The sequence below is a fragment of the Chlorocebus sabaeus genome, chromosome 9 (assembly GCF_047675955.1).
Source record: "Chlorocebus sabaeus isolate Y175 chromosome 9, mChlSab1.0.hap1, whole genome shotgun sequence".
NCBI classification, from domain to species: Eukaryota; Metazoa; Chordata; class Mammalia; order Primates; family Cercopithecidae; genus Chlorocebus; species Chlorocebus sabaeus.
This window is the reverse complement of record NC_132912.1, coordinates 14,909,590-14,935,675: the sequence shown is the minus strand read 5'-3', so window position 1 is coordinate 14,935,675 and position 26,086 is coordinate 14,909,590. Positions and strand designations below refer to the sequence as shown.

Genomic DNA, 26,086 nt, shown 5'->3' with positions numbered 1-26,086 from the left:
CAGTAGTGGGGTGGCTGGGTCAAATGGTATTTCTAGTTCTAGATCGTTAAGGAATTGCCACACTGTCTTCCACAATGGTTGAACTAATTTACACTCCCACCAACAGTATAAAAGCGTTCCTATTTCTCCACATCCTCACCAGCATCTGTTGTTTCCAGATTTTTTAATGATCGTCGTTATAGAATAAATTCTTAGAGGTAGAGTGTTGGATCAAGGTCACTGGAAATTTCCTCTTTGGAGTGTGTGTCTGTGTGCGTGCACGTGCATGTGTGTATTTGGAAAGCAGGATTTCATACTGAGAAAAGTGTGAGCTCTGGGGCCAGGTTGCTGGACTCATCACCTTTTCTCATTTCCTTAAGCAGTGCTGTGACCTTGGGCAAGTTACTTAAGTTTCTGTGTCTTGGTTTTCTAATGAGTAAAAATGGGAATAATAATATCACCTTTCTCCTAGGGTTGTGAGGATTAAATGAGTTAATTTGCTGAGATTCATGTCTGATACCAAATACTCAATAAGCACGGCCTGTTACTGAGTGTTATTCTAGGTCAGACTTAGCAACACACTAATCGAAAGTCTACTGTTCTCAGTGGGCTGGTGCTGGAACTCCGATGAGTTCCCGTGTGCCTCTGAGCACACCCATTGCAGGAGGAGAGGTGGTCCTCAGAGCAGGGATGCAAGCCCAGGGCCTCCGCAGACCTAGGAGACAGACAAAGGAGCTCTGAGCTTTCTGACTCAGCAGTCTCCTGAATGTGGCCCCTCACAAGCTGCACTGTGAACTGCTGACTCTCAGTTCCAGAAGAGGTTTGGCACATAATTGAATGACTAAATGAATAAGTGAATGAAACCAGGTGTAAGAGTGGATTTTTCTTTTCTTAAATCCCTTCCTGTTAACTCCAAGCCTTCAAAAATGTCTTGTGCACCATCACAGCCCCGATTTACTATGTGTGTGCTTGGAGGGGCACAGCATGGCATGACCCTATCCTAGTGGACTGTACCTACCAAGGCAAATGGGAGACGAAGTGCAGATCTGAGGGGTCCCCAGGAATACTTGTCGGGGGGACACTGGTAGAAGCCTGGACTCCCTGATTTCTTGTGGGTGGGGGATTTGGACTGCTTGCACTTGGGACACAATGAAAAAAGAATGAGCTTGCAACCGTGGGAAGCCTGGAACAGCTTGGATAGCATGGGGCCTGCCACATGGTAACCTCTAAATAAACGGCAGCTTTCTATATTCTATTTCTAACTTTCAGTAGAGACTAAAATAAAATGTGCATTTGATGCCATATCCACTCTTTCTTAAGCTATATCTGCCTTTTTAATTATAAATATGACTGTCCATTTAGAACAGTATTTCCAGTATGACTATTACATCTATAAGATGATTGTCAGATAGAATGAGACTCAGAGGCCAGATAGGAGAACAGGGATCTTGGGCATCAAACAAGGCCTTCTTAGTGGCATAAACTTGCCGTAGTCACCTGAAATTTCAAAGAATTCGTTTCTGCCTCTGTAAAATAGTGCCATAATATAACAACTACCACCTGTCTGGGCCAAAGAGCACATCTTGACATTAAATTAAAAGAGAGAGCAAACAAAGTAATTAAGAGTGGGTAACATGCCCTGAAATCTTGACCCAAAAATCACTATTAATGGTAAAAGCATTACAGTATTACATTTCTATAACATTCCTAGCAGATGGGTGGCTAAGGAAAACTCTTGATTCTGAGTTGTCTTAGACTATGTTTATAATTTATTATTTTTTCACCATTCACATATTAACATGTCGAGAAATGGGAGATCTAAGTTCAAAAGGGAGTTACTTTCTGAAAGTAGGTGATATATACCACATAGGTAGAACACTTCACATGTACCTAATACCTCCACACATAATAACATAATACATAAGGATAACTTAATGTGAGGCTCTTTTTTTCTTTTTGGTGTTGTTGAAAATTAATCAAGAACTTAGCCTAACTAGTAAAAAAAAAAAAAAGAAATTACCAAAGACCCATGTATAGTTATCAAAAAAGGCAATATGGATCCTGAAACCAGGAAGCTTGTTTTGGGGGTGGGGAGAAGATTCCGGAAAGATCCCAAAAAGCCCAGAAAGATTCAGAAGACACATCACACCGTAAACATGGATCTCTCCAGGTGAAAGACTGAGTCTACCTCCTGTTTTAATAATGAAACAGCTGCCAGGGTCGTGGCCCTTCTAGGGGTCTTCATTTGTGATGGACAACTGGGTCGTTTTTGTTTTGTTTGGGGGAATAAATATTTGAAGGGGGGTAACCAAAGAAGGTTTTGCTGCTGTTATGATGTTATTGATACACAGGCTGACGCTATTATGGCAGATGCTATCAGGCTACATTATCTTTATGCCTCCTAGGTAACCTGAAGCAATTGTCTATTGACTTGGCACTACCCTACCCTGAAGCGTCTGCCCTGCCTAGGAACTGTAACCCGAACCACTCACATGCCTCCCCAACAGCTTTCTTTAGCCACTGACAACATCACAGAAGGAAGAGCGCGAAATTGCCCAGGATGGACGATTTCAACGGGGCCCCAGCTGCTAAGTGACTCTCAGGGAAGGTGGCCTTGCCATCTCAACTTCTATTTAGGGGCAACCCCTAGCAAGTTCTTCTCTTCGGGCAATTGGAAAGCGTTCCTATAAGGAAAGTGGAGGTGATGTGGATCCCTGGAAAATTTCCTGGCCCCATTTGAACTTTACAATGTTTCACTGCAAGTCATGTCCACGTGGAAAGCAAGACTCACCAAAAGACTGAAGCCTCCCTCTAGAAGCATGCATCCGTTTCCGTGCTCAGCTCTGCTCGCTTGTTTTGGGAATACGAGGGAGAGTGCTTCCTTCAATCAGTCCAGCGTGGCTGATACTCATTCCACCGTCCGTGTGCAGCCTGTGGCCAAACCAGGCAGACAGCCAAGTCACGCAAGTGCAGAAGAGGGAGCTCCAGAGAAAAGGCAAGATTCGAGCACCCACGCAGAGAGCAATGGCAGTGCCAATCGGAATTCAAGTCACCGCACTGCAGTCCAGCCTGCGGAGACGCCTGAGGATGTGCCTGGGTCCCTGGATGATGGGGCGGACTGTGAAGCAGTGGTGTTTCAGGCTTCCATTCCCAGACCATCAATTATTGACACACCCAAGGTGAGCGAGTGTTCGCTATGCGGTTATAGGTGGGATGGAGCTGGAGGAGCGTTGGGATCATTTGGCAAATGCTTCAGCAAACAAACTCATTTAACCTTCTTGCTGAATAAGGCATTGCGGGTGTTCTCACTAGTGCGAAGAAGTGTGTTAAAGTCGTGTAAATTCTCAGAGTATTCTCAAAAGATGTGCGTGAGGCGATGATAATAAGCACTGGAGCCATGGCAATGACTGAAATTGACCTTGAATTAAGGGGCTAGGGTGCCTTGGAGCCAACGATGGCTCCCTCAATAAAAGATTAGGAGTAAGATAGTTTACAAAAGCATTCTTTTGATTTTTCTGTTTCCCCCCAGCCGGTCTGTAAATTTATTTATATGAAAACCCACAATCTAAAAAGTTTGGCTAGAGAATTCACAAAACTGCCTCTACTTAAAATAAATCACATGATAGCAAAGCAGTGTGGGAAAATTTGGAAATGATCATCAGTGTATGCCTAGTGGTACGGAAGGGAACTGACCTATAAAACTATTCATAATGTGGATGTTTTTGTGACAATCTTCTGAGAGTTGAAGGCAAGAGGAGGAAGTTTTTTGAAAAAAGAAAAGGTGCCACTGCTCTTAAGAGTAATTTACTTATTTTCTTTCCATTTTTGGCATCAGTGAATTTTAATTGTTGAGTATTCTGATTAGATGGAGCTGCACAATTATTTCAAAGTTCCTGGTAATCCCAGTTTGGAGATGCAGTGCAGAAGAAAGATTTTCTAAAGGGTGCACTCTAAAGGGTTGGACACAGCCAACCAGCAAAGATAGGGTTAAAACATCATTTAAAAAATAGTTTAATTTGATACCCTGCAGGTTTATGTGAAACGATTGAAGCTTGGGCCTGTCGTCTGCATCCTGAAACTGCACAGAGAGTTTTACCAAATCCTCTGTTACGGCAAAGACTACAATGTTTTTTCTAGCACCGCTAAACCAAAACCCAAAAACCAGCCAACAAAAACCAAAATATTCAGTGTATAACCACAGCCAGCTTAAGGTATTTTTGGTAGTGTTGTAGGTAGCTGATTAGAATTCAAGGCCAAGTTGATATTTGTTGGCTATTTATGGAACTAATGACATACAGTTTTAATGAACTGGAAGACTTTCTGTTGAGCAGAGATTCCAGCAATGCAGAACCACTCTATATTACTGAAGACAGCAGCAAGAACGAAGGGTTACTTTGACTTTCTCTTTCTGTTTTAGTCTCATATGGGACTCAGGGGCTCAAGATAAGCATGTGAATTCAAATAGAACCAATAACACAAAATAGGGGCACATCCATATTTAGTGTCCACTTTGCAGGAGCAAAGCCACGGGTAGTCTACAGCCTAGGACGGATTACAGTTGGGAAGGCTGGAGCAGAGAGGACCTCGTAACAATTCAGACAGGGGCCGGGCGCGTTGGCTCAAGCCTGTAATCCCAGCACTTTGGGAGGCCGAGACGGGCAGATCACAAGGCCAGGAGATCGAGACCATCCTGGCTAACCCGGTGAAACCCCGTCTCTACTAAAAAATACAAAAACTAGCCGGGCCAGGTGGCGGGCGCCTGTAGTCCCAGCTACTCAGGAGGCTGAGGCAGGAGAATGGCATGAACCCAAAAAAGGTGGAGCTTGCAGTGAGCTGAGATCACGCCACTGTACTCCAGCCTGGGCAACAGAGCGAGACTCCATCTCAAAAAAACAAAACAACAAAACAAAACAAAACAAAACAAAAAACAATCAAGACGGGAACAAAAGGGAGATAAAGTGGGAGAGGCTCCATGAGGCAAGACACACAGCAGTTGACTGTGGGGTCCAAACCAGGCGGGGAGGACAGTGAGACCAGACAGGGAGTAGTGATGGCATGCAAACACTGAAATCAAGTGCCAGGAGGTGCAGGAAGAGGGTGTGCTGTGGGCAAATGGGCATCTATTCTAGTTCAAACACCAAGAGCTAAGCCGTGCAGAGCACTTGGAGTTTGCTAGCCATTATTCTAAGTGCTTTACCTGGAGTATCTCAGCTAACCCTGGTGACAGTGAGGTGCATATATATATATATATATATTTTTGAGACGGAGTCTTGCTCTGTCTCCCAGGCTGGAGTTTAGTGACACGACCTTGGCACACTCCAGCCTCTGCCGCCCAGGTTCAAGTGATTTTTCTGCCTCAGCCTCCTGAGTAGCTGGGACTACAGGCACATGCCACCACGCCTGGCTAATTTTTCATAGTTTCAGTAGAGACAGGATGTCACTGTGTTAGCTAGGATGGTCTCGATCTCCTGACTTTGTGATTCCCCCCATCCCCGGCCTCCCAAAGTGTTGGGATTACAGGTGTGAGCCACCACGCCCGGCCGGTGCATTTTACAGAGGAGGGCATTGATGCTTAGTGAGGGGAAGAAATTTGTCCAAGGCCACAAAGAGAGGACATGGCAGAGACAGGACTGGAACCCAGTTCTGTTTGACTCCAAAGTCCATCCTCTGAATTGTAATGTGTTTCTACTACTAATTAAATGTGTAATATTTGAGGATTTAAGATCAAATATCATACGTGGTCTCACTTGATATGCAATCACATTTAAATATCATACATATGGCTGGGCATAGTGGCTCATGCCTATCACCCAGGGTTTTGGAAAACCAAGGCGGAAAGGTCACTTGGGACCAGAAGTTTGAGACAAGCCTGGGCAACGTAACAAAGGTTTATCTCTACAAAAATAAATAAATTAATTCCATATATTTATATGTAGATATCGATATAATTATTATTTGTTTTTAATTTATTTTTATTTGTTGTTATTTTAGTTGATATAATCACAGTTGTATTTTTTTGGGGTACATGTGATATTTTGATACATGTATAAGTGTGTAATCAAATCAGGGTAACTGGGATATCTGCAACCTCAAACACTTACCTTTTCCCTGGTTTGGGAACATTACAATTCCTGTCTTCTGGCTATTTTGAAATACACAATAAATTATTGTTAACCATAATTTCTCCACTGTACTATCAAATACTCGAATTTATTTCTTCTAACTGTACTTTTGTATCCAATAACCAACTCCTTTTAATGATATTCAATAATAATTATTATTTGCTTTTATTCATTTGTTTTACCCTTTTCTACCATAGCTTATGGTGTATAACACCACAGAAGATGTCCATTTTGCATCCTGCTAGTGATGAAGCTTTGCTGTTCACAGTGTGGGGGATTGCTTTGAGATCTTCTGATTAAAGTGTAAAGTGGCTTAGAACTGCCCAGATTTTTCATTACCAAGTGCAATGGCATGTTTTCCCTTAGCAGATGATGAATGAGATGCTTTTATTACAATCTTGCCTGGCAGCAAAAATATTTCCCTTTTGAATGTTCTGATCCTCATTATTTAAGCTGCCTCGGTAAAGGCCACAAATAATCCTTTTTTTTTTTTTTTTTTCAGTTCAGCCTCAGACACAATAGGTAAGAAATGGGGACAAGCCCCTCTCTCTATCTTTAGTTACCTGATGTTCACACAGAAGGGTGGCTGGCTCATTTATATTGGAAACAATGTCTGGTTCAAGAGAAAAAGCTTGAGGTAGTAAAGCTAAACAAGCTCAGCAAATACGAAACATTTTTGTTTGGTGTAATGATCAGCACACGTGTCTGTATTGAAGAAATGCTATTGATTAGTCTTCAACCTTTTTGTATTCATCTCTTTTCTGTTCCAGACCTGAAACCAAAATGGTAACAACCCTCAAATGGGAATGTGTCTTATAATTGCTAGTACCTTTTAATGATAGCTTTTCCCTTTTTTAGTAGTCTTGTAGTTGAAGTGTCCTATCATTGGTGGAATTGTAGACTCAATGAAATTCAGCAGTACTGCTGTTTATTTTATTTTTATTTTTATTTTTTTGAGACAGGGTCTTGCTCTGTCACCCAGACTGGAGTGCAGTGGTGTGATCTTGGCTCACTGCAACCTCTGCCTCCCGGGTTTAAGCAATTCTCCTAACTCAGCCTCCCAAGTAGCTGAGATTACAGGCGCCCACCACCACACCTGGCTAATTTTTGTATTTTTAGTAGAGATGGGGTTTCACTGTGTTGGCCAGCCTGATCTCGAACTCCTGATCTCGTGATCCACCCGCCTCGGCCTCCCAAAGTGCTGGGATTACAAATGTAAGCCACCACGCCTGGCCTGCTGTTTATTTTTTTAGTCAGTAGTTGTTGTGCTCTTCCTCAATGTGAGGATAGCATTAACCCTGGGGAAACACAGATGATTGTGACTCAATCTCTGAGGTTACTGAGGTTCTAGTGGGAAATTCTGTAGGGTAAACAGGCAGAATCAATGCAGTGTGAGAGGGCTTACAGCTCAGCACCGGATGGAATACAAACACAGGAAGGGGCTCCATGCTCAGCCTTGGGAAGAAGACAGGGGAGATTGGAATATAGGGTCTTCGATCTTATTCTGTTCTAATTGTGAATCCAACTTGACACTGCACCCAGCCCGGTTGAATGGTGCTATTTCACTCCTCTCTCTCCCAGTGATGTACGCAGTGTGAGAAAGGGAATGTTCACACACTAAGCAACTGAAAGTTTCAGAATAGTTTGGTAGTTTGAAAATGTCCTCCTACAGCAGTTGTAAGTTCTGTCTAGTTTGTACTTGAACTGGGAGTAGCCAGCCTCACATAGGAAGAGATAGTAATTGTAGTTTGGGAAATCATTTCCGGGGTTTTTAAAGAGTCAATTGCAGCCAGGCACAGTGGCTCACGCCTGTAATACCAACACTGTAGGAGGCTGATGGGGGGTGAATCACAAGGTCAGGAGTTCAAGACCAGCCTGGCCAACATAGTGAAACTCCGTCTCTACTAAAAATACAAAAAATTAGCTGATTGTGGTGGCGGGTGCCTGTAATCCCAGCTACTTGGGAGACTGAGGCACAAGAATCACTTGAACCCGGGAGGCTAAGGTTGCAGTGAGCCAAGATTGCAGCACTATAATACAGCCTGGGTGACAGAATGAGACTCCATCTAAAAAGAAAAAAAGAAAGAAAAATAAAACCAACAACAACAAAAACGTTAATTGTATAAAAGTGAAGGGAAATAGGGCCCATCTTGGAATTGACAACTGCATTGATATTTGTAACAGGTTGGTTTAGCAACTGGGCAGAGAAGTGGTAACCAAGCCATCCGAGCACCCCAGCAGTGGCCTGAAGATTCATAGGCTCTGGTGGTTGCTGATTTCTGGGGTCTGAGCCTCAGCACTGCTGTCTCTAAACACAGCTTTGTCAGTCACCTTGCTCCAAGAGAATAGAGACTCCCTACGTCGCTGGATACAGCAGGGTCAATTTGATTTTATCTTCCTGTTTTAGTGACACATGGGACACAGGGGCTCAAGGCAAGCACTGTGTATTAGAATAGAACCCATAACACACAATGGGGACAACATCTGTAGTTACTCTTCACTTAGCAGGGGCAAATCCATGGGTAGGTGTAGGATGGATTAGAGTCAGGAAGGTTGAAGCATCAAGGCCATGGTAATAAACCTAATAGGGACAGCAGGAAGGTGAGGTGAGACATAGTTTACAGGAATCTGATGCATAAGTCAGAATGCTCATTTAGTTGTAAGCTTTGAGAACTAATGGGCAAGGTTGTGCTGACTGAGCCATGATTCTCCCCATTGGAAAATCACAAGTGAAGAGAAATGATAACCAAAAATTTGTTGGAAAGCATGGACTTAGAGGAAGGAGAGGGATTCATTTTATTGTGATAAAATACACATAATATAAATTTTACCATTGTAACTGTTTTAAAGTATATAATTCTGTGGCATTAAGCATACTCACATTGTGGTGCAACCATCATTCTTTTGCATGTAGATATCCAAATTTCTCATCACCATTTGTTGAAAACACTGTCTTTTCCCCATTGAATGGTCTTGGCACCCGTGTTGAAATCATTTGACCATATATGTGAGGATTCATTTCTGAGCTTTCATTCTGTTACATTGGTCTATATGTCTGTGCCAGTACCACATTGTTTTGATTACTATAGTTTTGTAGTGAACTTTGAAATCTCAAAGTGTGAGACTTCCAATGTTGTTCTCCCATTTCAAGATTGTTTTGATCATTTGGGGTATCTTGAGATTCTATATAAATTTTAGGATGAATTTTTCTATTTCTGCAAAAAACATTATTGGGATTTTGATAGGGGTTGCATTACATATATAGGTATCTTTGAGCAGTATTGACATCTTACATTTTCTAATCCATGAACACGGGATATTTTTCCATTTATTATATTTATGTCTTCTTTGATTTCTTTCAGCAACATTTTGTAGTTTTCAATGTACACTTCTTTTGCCTCCTAGGTTAAGCTAATTCCTACATATTTCATTCTTTTTGATGCTATTGTAAATAAAATTGTTTGTTAATTTCCTTTTCAGAGTGTTCATTGTTAGTGTATAGAAATGCAACTGATTTTTGTGCAGGGGTCTTTATCTTACAATTTTGCTGAATTTATTTATTAGTTCTATACATTTTTTGTTTTCTACACATAAGATCATGTCATCAACAAACAGATAATTTTACTTCTTCTTTTCCAATTTGGATGCCTTTTATTTCTTTTTCTTGCTTAATTGCCCTGGTGGAAACTTACAATACTGCATTGAATGGAAGTGGCAAAGTAAGCATCCTTGTTTTGTTCCTGATTTCAGAGTAAAAGCTTTCATTCAGTCTTTCACCATTAAATACGAGGCTAGTGGTGGGTTTTTCTTATATGAACTTTATTGTGTTGAGGTAGTTTCCTTCTATTCCTTTCTGAGTATTTTTTTTTTATTATGAAAGGGTGTTGAATTTTGTTAATTTTTTTTGCATCAATTGAGATGATCATGTGTTTTCTTTCCTTCATTCTGTCAATGTGGAATGTTACATTGATTTTTCTATGTTGACCATCATTGTATTCCAGGAACAAATCCCACTTAGTCATAGTGTAATCTTTTTTATATGCTGCAGATTTCTGTTTGCTAGTAGTTTGTTGAGGATCTTTCTACTAATGCTCATCAGGGGCTGGGTGTGGTGGTTCATGCCTATAATCCCAGAACTTTGGGAGGCTGAGGTGGGTGGATCACATGAGGTCAGGAATTCGAGACCAGCCTGGCCGCATGGTGAAACCCTGTCTCTACTAAAAATACAAAAAAATCAGCTGGGTGTGGTAGAGGGGCTATAATCCCAGCTACTCAGGAGGCTGAGACAGGACAATCACTTGAATCCGGGAGGCAGAGGTTGCAGTGAGCTGAGATTGTGCCACTGTACTCCAGCCTGGGCAACAGAGGGAGTCTCTCTCTCTTTCTCTCTCTCTCTTTCTATATATACATATATATCAGGGATATTGTTCTGCAGTTTTCTTTTCTTGTAGTATCTTTGTCTAACTTTGCTATCAGGTTAGTGCTGGCTTTATAGAATGAATTAGGAAGTGTTCCCTCCTCTTCAGTTCTTTGGAGGAGTTTGAGAAAGATTCTTTAAATGTTTGGTAGAATTCACTGGTGAAACTATATGATCCAAGTCTTTCTGTTGTTGTTGTCGTACAGCGTTTGATTATGAATCCAATCTCCATACCAGTTATAGGTCTATTCAGATTTTCTACATCTTCCTGAATCAGCCTTGGCGAAGAGGGGCTACTTTGATAGCATCACTGAGCTATTGCAATTACAAGTACCACTCGTTGATCATCAAATGAGTACTAGCTCATTTGATTCTGCTAGTCCTCTTACAATATTAGTTCCTGATAATCCCACTCACTCTTCTGCTCAAAACCCTCCAAAGGCTCCCTATTTCCCTCAGAGTAAAAATCAAATCCCTACAGTGGCCCCAAATCCAATACAAAGTACCACTCTGAACTCACCTTCTACTGTTCTACCTGATAGGGAAACTGAAACTCAGTGAGGCTACTAAGCATCTAATCCATTTCCACTTTAATGATGACCCTCCAAGCAGCATGGGAAATTCAGATCAACAGGCCAGACACAACTTCTGTAGTCTGTGCAGAACTCATGCGGCAAATAACTAAATAACCTTTCCTTTGCTCTCCTTGTCTAGGCTCCACGCCCATCCTTCCTCTTTTCTTGGCACAGTCTTTTCTAACGCCTAGGATCATTTCATTAATTCAGTTTCAGTTCCTTGGTTAGAAGCAGATTCAAACCATGTTCCCCTGAAGCCATCTTAATTGAAATTGGGTGTTTGAGAGACTCCTCGGATATCTATTAACAGAAAAGCTCTTGGAATTCTTGTTCACTTCTATATGTAACTGATATTCAATATATTGATTTTTATTTCAATGTCTTGAAGTTGTCTGGAAGCCAAGACTTGGGGGTACCATCTGTAGATGTCAGTGCTGCTTGGAAGCCTATTATAAACTCATGTGTAATCACCTATCACCCCTCATCACACCTGCACTCTTCATCCCCCTTATCTCATAGCATTACTGGGAACAGCTTTGCTGGGCTATATTTCCATTTTCTGGTACAAACCATTTTTCCTTCATTTCTTTAGAATGAAACCTTCCCTACCTTTCCCTATGGGCCTGAACAGAAAATGAGAGAATTTTAGCCTACCCACCAAAACAAATGCCTTATTAGTGAAGGTCTCTGTTAAACATATTATTTGACATCAACATTTTAAAATATATGGTAAATAATAGATTATTGCAGTCAAACATTAATTTTCTAGTTCCTTTTTAATCTCCTGAGCAAAATTACTAACTGTCCCTCCCTTCTCAAACACAAAAGATATTTGAATGACCTAGTGAGAATCCCATTCCATTCCATTTAAGCCCTGATCATTTCTTATGCCAGGTTTCTACTTTCAAAAGATGTTAAACACAGTGGCATGATCGTGCATGATATACCCAGTCAGGAATTTTCCAATCTGGATATTCAGTTGCATCCCAACCAGAAGAGAGAGAGGCAGCTTCTTGGCTTCTCTTAGAATGCAATAAATGAATAGCTCTCATAAACTATGAAAATTTACGTGGTGCAGATTTGGCTATTGGCAACTCTCTATAAAAGACTGCAGAGAGCGGCAAGAATGCAAAATTTTCAGACAATTCGGAGATGAAAGGCATCGACTTATATTCCAAGCTAAGACGTAAAAGATGAGGGAATAATTTAACCAGATTTTAAAGCACCATTTTCAAGTGAGGTTACTATTGCATTTACAATTCGGTTAGAAATAGGGCATATTCTGTAAGTAGGAATTGATATGTTGGGGGAGAGAGAGTCAAAGGGAAGAGGCCGACCCGCATCTTTGAGCAGCACTTATTTCCAGCTCGTCAGAGAAAAATCTACCGATCTGCCCATGACCTGGTTGTTCCTTTGCCCTCAATTTTCACAGGTAGAAAATGCAAGTTCAGGGTTGACGTTGTTCATCAGCAATGGCCTAGGATGCCTACCCAAAGAGTCACTGCAGAGATTTCGATTTATTGGCAAGACCCATTTTTCTAAAATACCTACGTGTGTATAGCTGAAATTTCCAGTCTCTTGATGAAATAACTTGCAGTTGTGCATCAGTTAAAAAATGGTAATTTAACGATTCCACTCACTGGGTATGTTGGAAACTTTAAAATGTCTTACAGTCCAGGAACCCCAGGGGCTGGTTGAGTGGATGGGCCATATCAATTATGGGAAATTAGAGATTTCTTTTTCCAGCCACAGACATGGTTAACCTGATCTGAGCTGCCTTTAGTTTTCCACTTGCAGTTCCTTCTTTCCAAAGAAAATATGGTTCATCAAGTTAACACTTTTTCCAGTATGAGGTTGACATTTGGTTTTGTAATTCTGCACCAGGGGAGGTCGGAGGTTGGAAATTTTAGGCAGTTAGAAGAAGGGGAATCCTCCACAAAGGACATCAAAATGCTGTGGGAGGTGTTTATGATCTTGTTTTGAAAAGCTGGTTTGTGTGTGTTTCATGTTCAGTTAAATGGAAAATGACAACTGAGGCAACTGTTGGAACCTAAGCACATAGGCAAGATCTGATTGCCCATCGTAAAGGAGAAACTTCCTGCCAAATGAGTTACCTGCACAGTCCTATAACTTAAAACAAGAAATCTCAGCAAAAAAGGTAGTAAGATGTGCCTCACATAACTTATTAATTATAATTAGTGCAGGGCTATTTGCAAATGAGAAGCTGACTTTTAAAACTGAATGAATTTTTGATATAAAACAATGCACGATCGTGTAAAAGTGCAAACTCTTTATATGAACACCTAGAGTTAATTCAAAATTACCCCTTTTGTAAAACCACTCTCACCCATCTGCTTTCTGGTATACCAACTCAAGGTGGGAAGAAAGGCAGCAGTAGAGATGGGAAGTTGCCGGCCACCAGGAATTCCTGACCACGCTCCTGACTGTGAATAGTGGTACAAGAAAATCATAGACACAGAGGCCGAATAAAGGGTGGAACTCTGTCTAAGGAGGCTCTTGAATGGGGCAGCAATGTGTATACCCTCAAACAGTGATAATTCCTCTCTATCTGGAAATCTTTTTCCTTTTTCACCCAGCTGGACGTTTCAGGAGGGGACAAACTTGAGACAGCAATGGAATGAGGAGACCAGTGGCTTAGATCCTGGTACTTGGGGAGGTGACGGATCTCCCAGATGGCTCTCATCCCCAGGTCTTTTCTGAGGGTTCCAGAAGTGCTGTCTTGAGGAAAGATAGCCCTTCTGACTGAGTTTCTGCTGGAACCCTTCTGACCTAGCTGCGTAAGGCTTGCATCTCTATAGGGAGAAGTGACTTGGTGCAGTGATGTTGCAAATGGGCCTGAGGTATTTTCACCATTCAAAACCATGAAGCAAATATTGGTAGCCTCTAACAATTAGAGGCGCCTGGGGGCTACATGTCTGCCCTCTTGTAGCTTGCTCCCCGGTGATACATTGCAATAGAGAATGTCTCACAGGAATTCTGCCACAAGCACAAACATCTGCTGGCAAGTAGGCACAAGACTCCTATTTCCTGATCCTGTATACTGAAGAAAGTCACCAGATTCTGTCCTTTCATTATTTATTGATTTATTTATTTTGAGACAGAGTCTTGCTCTGTCACCCAGGCTGGAGTGCAGTGGTGCCATCTCAGCTCACTGCAACCTCTGCCTTCCGGGTTCCAGCTATTCTCCTGCCTCAGCCTCCCAAGTAGCTGGGATTACGGGTGCCTGCCACCACACCCAACTAAGTTTTGTATTATTAGTAGAGATGGTGTTTCACCACATTGGCCAGGCTGGTCTTGAACTCCTGATCTCAGGGGATCCACCTCCCTCGGCCTCCCAAAGTGCTAGGATTATGAGCATGAGCCACCAAGTCTGGCCTCTGTCCTTTTAAATAGTAGCTCATCGCATGAATAAATTAACATATAGGAATACAACAATATTCGAATGGCAAAGCCATCAAGGCTTCTAATGAAATGGGGGTAAAGGACCAAATGAGGTTCAAGATCCATGATGCTTCTGTAGAGAACTTGGACATTTGAATGTGTCACGTTCTTTTTTTTTCTTTCTTTCTTTCTTTTTTTTTTTTTTTTTTTCTGTGATGGAGTTTTGCTCTGTCTCCCAGGCTAGAGTGCAGTGGCACGATCTTGGCCCACTGCAACCTCTGCCTCCCATGTTCAAGCGATTCTCCTGTCTCAGCCTCTCGAGTAGGTGGGATTACAGGTGTGTGCCACCATGCCTGGCTAATTTTTGTACTTTTTAGTAGAGACAGGGTTTCACCATGTTGGCAAGGCTGGTCTCAGACTCCCAGCCTCAGGTGATCTGCCTGCCTCGACCTCTTATACTTCATTTTGCAAAGGCAAAGATGCTGGTCAGTCATGTCTCTTGAATACCGTTCTTCTCACAAGTGAAAAAATGGTGTCCCAAGTCTCTTATGCTAATTCACAAACCCTCCGGTTCAGATTCCGCCAGCCTCCTGTGAAACACTTGCTGTAGCCCCCTCTGGGTGCAGGTTCCCAATTAGTGTTCTTCAATCACCAACTAACCATCTGGGAGTGTAGACGCCAAAACTGACTTTGCTTTCGAGCAGAAAAATAAGGAAGAAGGTGCGTGAATTTGACTGTTGGTCATCATTGGGTGAGGAGGGGATGCCCAATGCTGCTGTCACCATCCTGTGAGCATGAGAGCAGGAGCCTGCAAAGAAAAACAAACAATCTAGGGATGAAGTGGCATGAGCTGAGATCGTGCCACTGCACTCCAGCCTCGGAGACAGAGTGAAACTCCGTCACAAAAAAAAAAAAAAAAAAAAAAAAAATCTAGGCAGAATACAAGAAAGAGCCTGGGTCTTCGATGATGCCATGGAACCACTCCAGGCCCAACTGCCTGTCCTTAGGGTAGAGATACTCAGAGCGTTTACCCTACAGTATATTAAAATAGTCCAAAACTGTTACAAGTTTGTGTTTTCCAAGGATAGACCTAACTACCCCTGGGAAGTCTCTAGGTGGCCTCACAGCTATCTCAAACTCAATGTGTTCAAAAATGAGCCATCTGCCGGGTGTGATGGCCGATGCCTGTAATCTCAGCACATTGGGAAGCTGAGGTGGGCGGATCACTTGAGGCCAGGAGTTCAAGACCAGCCTGGCCAACATGGTGAAACCCCTCTCTACTAAAAATACAAAAATTAGCCAGGTGTGGTGGAGCACATCTGTGCTCTCAGCTACTTGGGAGAAAGGTGGGAGAATCGCTTAAATCTGGGAGGCAGAGGTTGCAGTGAGCTGAGATCACACCACTGCACTCCAGCCTGGGTGACAGAGCGAGACTCTGTCGCAAAAAGAAAAAAAAGTAAAAAGAGTTATCTCCCTTCCTAAATTTCCTCCTTGTATCACTTAGCATGCTTTTAGTGGCAAAACCCAGAAAATCTTACTCAAACTAAATACTATGCAGATGTATTACCTCACTTATAAAAAGCCCCAATGTAGAGAAAATGTGTATATAACTGTATGAGTACTTTTAACAATAAACCACAGAAATGAGATAAATATTAACTGCCATTTTAACATTTATTATCTTACATTGCGCATGCTGATTTGTCTGGCTTCTTGCCTAACAACAGGCGACTCAAAGGCAAAACCAATGTTTGATTCTTCATAGCATCTTCAGCACATATTAGGCCCCCATCAAAGTTTGTTGCCCTAAGAAATGAATGAAGACTTTAACACTTTAAAGTTAGACTTCACACTAATTACTGAGAAAGCACAAAAGAAATAACCTGATAAAGATTTTATTTGAAATTATGTGTTCCTGATTAAATTAAATTACTTTTTTTCTCATGAAACACCCCTCTAACTATATGTCTTTTTTTTTTTTTTCTTTTTTTTTCTTTTTTGAGACGGAGTCTCGCTCTGTCGCCCAGGCTGGAGTGCAGTGACACTGTCTCGGCTCACTGAAACCTTCGCCTCCAGGGTTCAAGCGATTCTCCTGCCTCAGCCTCCCAAGTGGCTGGAATTTACAGGTGTGTGCCACCATGCCCAGCTAATTTCCGTAGTTTTAGTAGAGACGGGGTTTCACCCTGTTGACCAGGCTACCCTCGAACTCCTGACCTCAAGTGATCTGCCCATCTGGAACTATAATATATGTCTTTGGCTTTGCTCTCCAATTTAGAAAGTAAGCCATTAAGTGCAAGATTACATCCTTCATACTTCACTCAGATAAACTGAAAACATCTTTTAGATATTGAGTTCTCTGCATATCAGAAAAAACCTCAACCAAAAGCATCGTAAAGCTAGAATTGTGGAAAAACATCAATCTCTTCTTGGCAATATGCTTAATATAGTTAGATGTCTCATTAATGTGACCAATATTATTTATATGCTTCTCCATGTGCTATTAATGTCACAGAGAATAATAAGGTCAATGTATCTTTGTTTTCTTCTGTTCTTGATTCAGTGGTATCATTATTTATGTTATGAGTATTCTATATTTTCTCCTGTAATGCTTAAAGTTCTGTATAAGCAATTGCTCTTTCTAATATAGTACTACAGTCATAAAAGTGATTATCCTTATTTTGCAAACAGGAAAACTGGCACATCCAAAGGTTAGTTCTCTGCTGTGCAAGAAATTTCAGTGAGGGTCCAGGAAATGGGTGAAGAGGACAGTCGAAAGGAAATCCTCTAGCAGAGTTCACTTGAAAATAAAATTTTCTGAGTACTTTGTTTCAAATCTGAATAATACACAGTTCCTTCTTCAAGGGAAAAAAATTATCTTGGACCCTATTCTCCCACATGGCCTTAAATTGTTTCTGTCAATTTCTAGAATAATGAATGGATCGCAAAAATATTAGCAATGCTAAACAAAGGTGAAATAATAAGAAAAATGAAGGCTCGGCTAGGCATGGTGGCTCACACTTGTAATCCCAGCACTTAGGGAGGCCGAGGCGGGTGGATCACCTGAGGTCAGGAGTTTGAGACCAGCCCAGCCAACATGGTGAAACCCTGGCTCTGCTAAAAATACAAAAGTTAGCCGGGCATGCTGGTGGGCACTTGTGTTCCCAGACACTCGGGAGGCTGAGACACAAGAATCACTTGTATCCGGGAGGTGGAGGTTGCAGTGAACTGAGATCGCACTACTGCACTGCAGCCTGGGCAACAGAGGTGAGACTCCATCTAAAAAGAAAAAAAAAGGAGGCTCTATGCCATAAACCTCTCCTCGATTTTGATTTTATTGGTTTATCCTTTAATTTATTCAATAAACATTTATTAGACATGCATTAAATGCCCTCTAGGTGCCAGGCATTGTTCTGGGTGCTAATCTTAATAGATAAAAAGAGAAAATGACACAGCCCCCGTCCTCAAATTCTTCATAGTCCAATGGGAGAGTCAGACACAGAAACAAATATACAGCAGTGTCATTTAATAAGTGCGTCAACTGAGATAAGCACCAGACCAGAAATTGGTGTTGGGGATGGTGTCAGGAAAGAATGGCAGAGAAGGGGCCAGAATAGTGGCTGTATGAGCAGACAATGTTGAAACGTAAATGCTTAAAGAACAAAGATTAAAAAAAAAAAAAAAACAAAACCAGTCTGCTGGCACTGTTTGTTCTATATTCTTTCACGTACCTGGGAATGCATGTCAGCAGCCCAGACCTTTGCTGCTTTTTTTTTTTTTTTTTTTTTTTTTTTGAGACTGAGATTCACTCTTGTTGCCCAGGCTGGAGTGCAATAGCACAATCTCGGCTCACCACAACCTCCGCCTCCCAGGTTCAAGCGATTTCCTGCCTCAGTCTCTCGAGAGGCTGGGATTAGAGGCATGAGCCACCAAGCCTGGCTAATTTTGTATTTTTAGTAGAGATGGGGTTTCTCCCTGTTGGTCAGGCTGGGCTCGAACTCCCGACCTCAGGTGATCCGCCTGCCTCGGCCACCCAAAGTGCTGGGATTACAGGCATGAGCTACGGCGCTCAGCTTTTTTTTTTTTTTTTTTTTTGAGAGAAGGTCTTGCTCTGTTGCCCAGGCTGGAGTACAGGGGTGATCCTAGCTCACTTTAGCCTGCAACTGCTGACCTCAAGTGATCTTCTTGCCCCAGCCTCCCAAAGTCCTGGGATTGCAGGTGTGCCAGCACTCATGGCCTCAGACTTTTAACTTCAGATGAACATTTCACACTCCTGGATTTCTCAGGGGCCGGCCTATTGGTGTTCACTCCAGACGGGGAGGCAGGCTGAGCATCTAGGGCCGCCTGTGCCACGCTCTCCTCCCACCCTGTGCAGAGGCTCTCAGGCCCTGCTCTGCTCTTGGATGCTCAGAATCACTTGGGGGAGTTTTTAAAAGGTTACTGATACTAATGCAAACACCCCAGAACTTGGTAGTTAATTGTTCAGAGATGGAACTATGGCACCCGTATTTTTAAAAAGCTCCCTCTAGTGATTCTAACATGCATCCAGAATTGGGAACCACCGAGCTACCTCATGGAGACTGAGGATTTGTGAAAGCCGGGCTCTGAGAACTGGCTGGCAGTATTTCTGTGAAACAGGCAATGAAAAATCCTAGTCAGCATCATGCAACGGCTTCCATTATCCTCACAATTTTCTAAGTTCCTTAAGGAAAACGGTTCCCACTACCAGGTGTGAAGGATTCCCGGCCATTCCTTTGTCAAATCAGGGGCAGAGCAATGTAGGAAGGGAAAACGAAGTTTCCATGATGTATTCAGCATTTTTAAATGACTCGTTCACAATCTGTAAGTCATGCCTTGTCAAATCTCTTTTGAAACTTAAAACAAAAATTGCTCTGCCCATGAGCGCTGCACGTAGACTTATTTCCCCTCCTATCTTGCAAAGAGAATCAGTGGCATCCTTCAAATATTCATCTCCAAAGCATAATTATATACTGGGTGAGTAACTGGAGATCTTTCAAAACTTACCTTCAAGCTCCGTGACTTGTCCCTCCAAGAAAAAACAAAACGAAACAAAACAAAAAACCAACCAGATGGTTTTGTGAAGAAAATAAAGAAGAAAAATGTTAGAGGGTTTTATCCTTCCTTCTCTAGAACGGATTCCAACCAAATGATTTCCACGGGAGATCTTGGTTTTCCTTTACTTTGGACATTATGAGAAAAAGACTCTGCCTGCTTTAAGAAATCCTCAAAGGTAACGTCTTTTCTTTAGCTACTACAGATTTCCTGCTTGGGCTTCACCATGTGACAGTGCAGCCTTGAGGTCTCATTCACACCTCTCCAGTTCCCTGCAGAAGTCATCAGGCAGTGGTTTCTTGCATCGCACAGGCTGCCCTCTCAATCTCTCAACTTTCTGCAGAGAAATTTTGGATTCGCTCCATCTGGCTCACTGAATAGTTTATTAGCCACGGTTCTTTCAAGAAACAGAACTGAGAGAGAAAGAGAGAGAAAGAACAGAGAACAGAGAGAGAGAGCGAGAGAGAAAGAGATAAATTTTAAGGAGTTGATACATGCAATTATAGGGGCCAGCAAGTCCAACATTCACAGGACAGGTTAGCAGCCTGGAAACTCAGGCAGGATTGGACACTGCAATCTTTCTTTTTTTTTTTTTCAGTCAGCAAAAATATTTATTGTGAATCTATTATTTGCTAAGAAACATGGACTATATTAGGTACATAGGATGCATTAAACAAAATTCCCAACCCTAGAGGAACTTGTATGGTTTTTGTTTCGTTGGTTTTAAAAAATGTTTTATTATTTATTTATTTTAACTTTTAGGGTTACAAGAGCAGGTTTGCTGTTACGTAGGTAAACTTGTGCCATAGGGGTTTGTTGTAGAGATTATTTTGTCACCTAGGTATTAAGCCTAGTACCCATTAACTATTTTTCCTGATCCTCGCCCTCCTCCACCCTCCAAAAAGCCCCAGTGTGTGTTGTTCCCCTCTGTGTGTCTATGTGTTCTCATCATTTAGCTCCCACTTATAAGTGAGAACATGCAATATTTGGTTTTCTGTTCTTGTGTTAGTTTGTTAAGAATAATGGCCTCCAGCTCCATCCATGTCCCTGCATATGACATGATCTCATTTCCTTTTATGGCTGCATAGTAATCCATGGTGCATATATACCACATTTTCTTTATCTGGTCTATCATTGATGGGCATTTATGTTGATTTCATGTCTTTGCTATTGTGAGCAGTGTTGCAATAAACATACGCATGCGTGTCTTTATGGTAGAACGATTTGTATTCCTTTGGGTGTATACCCAGTAATGGGATTGCTGAGTTAAATGGTATTTTTGTCATTAGGTCTTTGAAGAATCACCACACTGTCTTCCACAATGGCTGAACTAATCCACATGCCCACCATCAATGGAGAAGTGTGCCCTTTTCTCCACAACCTCGCCGGATGCTACAGTCTTGAGGCAGAATCCTTTTGTGTTGGGAAACCCCAATCTTTCCTCTTAAACCCATTGATTGATTGGACGAGGCCCACCCAAATGATCAAGGCTTTATTTAAAGTCAAGTGATTGTAGATGTTAACCATATCTACAAAACACTTTCACAGCTTCTCCTGGATTCGTGTTTGATTAAATACCTAGGTACTGTGTCCTAGCCAAATTGACACCCAAGACTAACTATGACGAAGAGTTTGATGAAGATAATTAATTTATTAATATTTTCATCAATTTCTAGAATAATGAATGGGCCACAAAAATATTCACAATATCAAACAAAGTGAGAAGATTATATGAAGGCACTATACCATAAAGCTCCCCCTGATTTTGATTTTATTGATCCATTCTTTAATTTGCTCAATAAACATTTATTAAGAGCTTCCTATGTGCTAGGGCCTGCTCTAGGTGCCAATCATAATAGACAAAAAGAAAAAAAGAGGCCGAGCGCAGTGGCTCACACCTGTAATTCCAGCACTTTGGGAGGCCAACATGGGCGGATCACGAGGTCAGTAGATGGAGACCATCCTGGCTAACACGGTCAAACTCCGACTCTACTAAAAAATACAAAAAACTAGCCAGGCGAGGTGGCGGGTGCCTGTAGTCTCAGATGAGGCAGGAGAATGGCGAAAACCCGGGAGGCAGAGCTTGCAGTGAGCTGAGACCCGGCCACTGCACTCTAGCCTGGGCGACAGAGCGAGACTCCGTCTCAAAAAAAAAAAAAAAAAAAAAAAAGGAAAAGAAAAAAAAGAACCCCTTAAATTTTTCACAGTCTAGTGGAACAGTCAGACACATAAACAAATATACAGTAGTGTATGTTTACTGGGTTTTAGAGTCAGAAAAACCTGAGCTTTAGTCCCCCACCAACGTGCTAAATGGGTATTGATCTCATCTCTTAAACTTTCAGAGTGAAATTTACTCTTTTGAAAATTTGGGGATGGGGTGCAGATAAGAAGTTTCTAAGGCAATGATGTCTCATTTGTCTCTAAAATTTGGAGCCTTTCAAGATAATTTAGTATCCTGAATACTTTCCTCATTATCTTAAAGATATAAACACCTTGTGATTATGGATTTTTGTGCTGAGTTTCGTTTCAGTGAGTGAAAAGGTGTTCTCTGGAGAAGGATGGGTGAAAAAGGAATCGATGGTGGGATTTCTAGAGAGAATAATTACAGGGGAATTGACTGGCAAGATTAAATTGAGGATGATGGTGTGGCATGGTAGCTACACAGCCTTTGTTTGGGAGATCTTACTTTCTTTTCTTTCTTTTTTTTTTTTGAGACAGAGTCTCACGCAACCTCTGCCTCCAGTTCTCCCACCTCAGCCTCCTGAGTAGCTGGGATTACAGGTACCTGCCATCACGCCCAGCTAATTTTTGTATTTTTGTAGAGACGGGGTTTCACCATGTTGGCCAGGTGGATCTTGAACTCCTGAACTCAGGTCGGGGATCTTACTTTCGATTCTATGGCGGGTAGTTCTACTCTCCTGAACCCAACCCTGGTCTGCTACCTAGTGGGACTTGTTCATGCTCAAAATAGATTTCTCCAGGACCACTGAATTATTTTAAGTTTCATTTAGACCATGGTTGGTGTTAACTACTCCATGGAGGTGTCAAGTCATGAAACCAATATGTTTGTGACTTGGCTCAAATGGTTGGTTTTTAAGTTTCTAGTCATCTAATATATGCTTTTCTCTGGCAGTGAAAATATTGTCAGATAAATTAAACTGCCATTACAGCAGCTCTTGACTCAATTTCTGGCCCTGGTAAGCAGAGATGACCTCAGTTACGTAGTTAGGAATCAAATCGAAACTTGGTGTTAAGAACCATTTTTCTTTTTCCCCAGGTCTGTATTTCATCCTTGACTCAGTAATTTTAAAAGGAAAGAGTTTGTGAATGTAGTGGATGTAGTGGATTGCACTAAGGATGCAGGATGTCATGGATTGCAATAAGAAAAATAAAATTGGCCATATAGTTGCAGAAACATAACGGACCTGCTGTACCTATAAAGGTGCATTTGTATCTTACTGGCAGAAATCACAGCTTAAACGACTAAGAAAATACACCTTTTGTTACTGAAAAGGCCCGAGTCAGGGCAGCCATCACAGTGGCTTGATACAGTGGCTCAAAGATGGCCCGGAAGACCGGCCACCACGAGGGGAAAAGCTGACTCCCCTCATGGTGGCCATGTGGCTGCCAGTAGTTCTTAGGGTTTTGGATCATCACATCCTCGTTCAGCTGGAGGAGAGAGATTAGCAGGGAGAGGACACATTTCTTTTCCAACCATAGAAAAACGTGTGGACTTTCTTCTACTGTCCTCGTGTTTAAGGGATAGGACCACTCTGCTTGGATTAGTCAAGTCAGATCTCACCTCTGGAGCTGGCAGTGATGAAATCTTTCCCATCGCACATGCCATTCAGCAGGACGGGGCACCGTGGACTCAGGAGAGGCTCAATGACCCCTGCAGATGCATTTCACAAATTAATTGGATTCATTTTCCCTTTAAGAATTTTCACTGGTGGCTCATACTTGTAATCCCAGCATTTCGGAAGGCCGAGGCGGGTAGATCACCTGAGGTCAGGAGTTTGAGACCAGTCTGGCCAACATGGCAAAACCCTGTCTCTGCCACAAATACAAAAATTAGCCGGGCATGGTGGCACATGCCTGTAATCACAGCTACTAGGGAGGCTGAGTGGGGAGAATCTCCCGAATGCAGGAGGCGGGAGTGGCAGTGAGCTGAGATGGTGCCACTGCACTCCAGCCTGGGTGACAGCAAGACTTTGTCTCAAAAAAAAGAAAAACCAAAAAAAAAAAAAATTTTCATCTGTGATAGAAAAAATTCGTTAGTTGGATTCAAGATGATTTTTTTTAACCATTGTATTTGCTATATTTTATATGGGTGGGAGGAAGATGTTGAAATTTGGGGAAACAGATCATAAAATACCTTCTCTGGTTACTGAAATGGAAACGTTAAGCATATTTTCTTCTCTTCTTTGAGAAACAGTAACATTTATCATTCTCATGGAAGAACAGATGTGAAGTAAAACATTGAAGTAAACAAACGTCAGTCATGGAAATATTTCCTCTTTTATTTCATTCCTTTCCCCTCATTTTCTTCCCACCCATCTACACACAACAAACATAATGGATCCAAGGAAAACTGAAAAAGATGAGCTCAATTTCACTTTGGAGTTAGCTAAGCATCAAATAACTACAGTGGTGCTGTCTGGTAAAATTTAGAAGTTCTTCCTGTGTATTGTGAATTTCACCTGAGCATCAGCAAGTTTGAGGAAGACCTGCCCATGAAGAAGGTGTCGGGATAGGGAGGGAGAACTTGGTTTTTAATCTAATCTTCATGGCTTTGATGTAACAGGGTTTTATGCTCCCATCCATCACTCCTTGTCGGCATTGCTATCCTGGTTAGGAACCAGTGGTAGAGCTTGGGTTGTTGGGGAAAGGGTGATCATAAAAACTTTCTATGTGTGTGTTGATACGTATGTATGTTTCTGAGTGTATACCTTTGTGTGCAGGTGTGAACATGTGTGTGTGCTATGCCTGCGTTTGTGTGTGTATTGTGTTTGTGCCTATGTGTGTCTACACACTGACATCTATGATTACTCTTTTTACCATCTTTTTGATAATGCCATAAATAACTTTTGAGATAGAAACTTTACAGGGCCAGCTTTGTACTTTGGGAACCCTGATACTTTATTAAAATTACACTTAGTGGATAAAAATTACCCAGTCTTGGCATTTCTCTTATACAATGTGCTATTTGAATGGCTGAGCTTTTATGAGTCTTTTTTTTTTTTTGAGACAGGGTCTTGCTCTGTTGCCCAGGTTGGAGTACAGTGGCATGATCACAGCTCACTGCAGCCTCAACCTCCTTGGCTAAGGCAGTCCTCTGGCCTCAGCCTCCAAAGTAGCTGGGACCACAGGCATGTGCCACCACACCTGGCTAATTTTTATATTTTTTGTAGAGATGGGGTCTCGCCACGTTGCCCAGGCTGGTCTTGAACTCCTGTGACTCAAGCAAACCACCTGGCTCCATCTCCCAAAGTGCTGGAATTACAGTTGTGAACCACCACACCCGGCCAGCTTTTATGAGTGATGCATTCATCTTATAGTCGCCAACAGATTCTCACCCACACAGAGGTCCCCCATACACGATGCGATTAAACTTCACAGCATGGTTTACTTACATCAGAATTGACAGTTTGCGTCCTCTACTGAAACTCTTCTTATTCACAACTAAGGTTTATTAGAACCTATATGTCTTTGTATCTGGAGTAGGTCCTAGAAGGGAAGCAAAACTCTCATCTGAATGTTTTTTCGGTAGAATGAGAGAGGGAAACCTCTCAGTGTACAGGATCGAGAAACTGCAAAGCTGGATCCCTTCCAGGCACTCTGTCCTTCTTCCCTGGGAGGGAGGCTCAGAAATGATCACCCACGAAGAGGTGACAGAGGAGCAAAAGGGGAGAAGCCCTGAAGTCAGAGAGATTGGTTTAGTCCCTTTTTCCAGGCATCACTTTCCAGGCTGAGCACAAACAGGAAGGATGGATTGCCTGTGTCTCTGGCCAGAGCCCATGGCTCAGGCTCCCTGCGGGGGTCTGCTGCCTCAGCAGATGGGATATGGAGAAACCAACAGGCTAGGGGTGACATCAGTCTGATATGGAAAAAAGTCCTCCCTGGCCCAATAAATATCACAATAGGGAAACCAGAGGGTATTTCAAAAACATCGGAAACCCAGAGCAAGGGAGGTGCAGTGGATTAAACCTCTTTTCTGATTCCCTTCATTCGTTTTGCAACCTTCTTGTCTTCCCAGCCATTTGGGAAACTCACGGGTCTTGTTCCCAGCCCTTTACTTCCTTTGGAGGTGGAAGCGGAAGCCCAGGCCTGGGCTTCATCTAGATGCGTTACAACCTTCTCTCAGCAGCCTGGTACTTCCTCCTACTCTTGGCCCTGCAGCTCTCAGGGCCGTAGACCAGGCAGGTGGAGCTCAGAGTCAACTCTAGAATCAGCTGTGCAGGGGTGATAGATCTCTCCAGGAATCCCAGGACTCCTCACACTTTCTTTCAAATGATTTCCAT

The 26,086-nt window shown here is 42.2% G+C and overlaps 1 protein-coding gene across 1 annotated transcript in view; it reads left to right on the top strand.

Moving 5' to 3' along the window:
* The first annotated feature begins 2,509 nt into the window (after positions 1–2,509).
* FAM107B (family with sequence similarity 107 member B) overlaps positions 2,510–26,086 on the top strand; it is a 257,258-nt gene continuing 233,681 nt past the window's right edge. Inside the window, exon 1 of the mRNA XM_073018730.1 lies at positions 2,510–3,158. Coding sequence (XP_072874831.1) covers positions 2,745–3,158 — 414 coding nt within the window. The 5' untranslated portion in view covers positions 2,510–2,744. The remainder of the gene's footprint in view (positions 3,159–26,086) is intronic.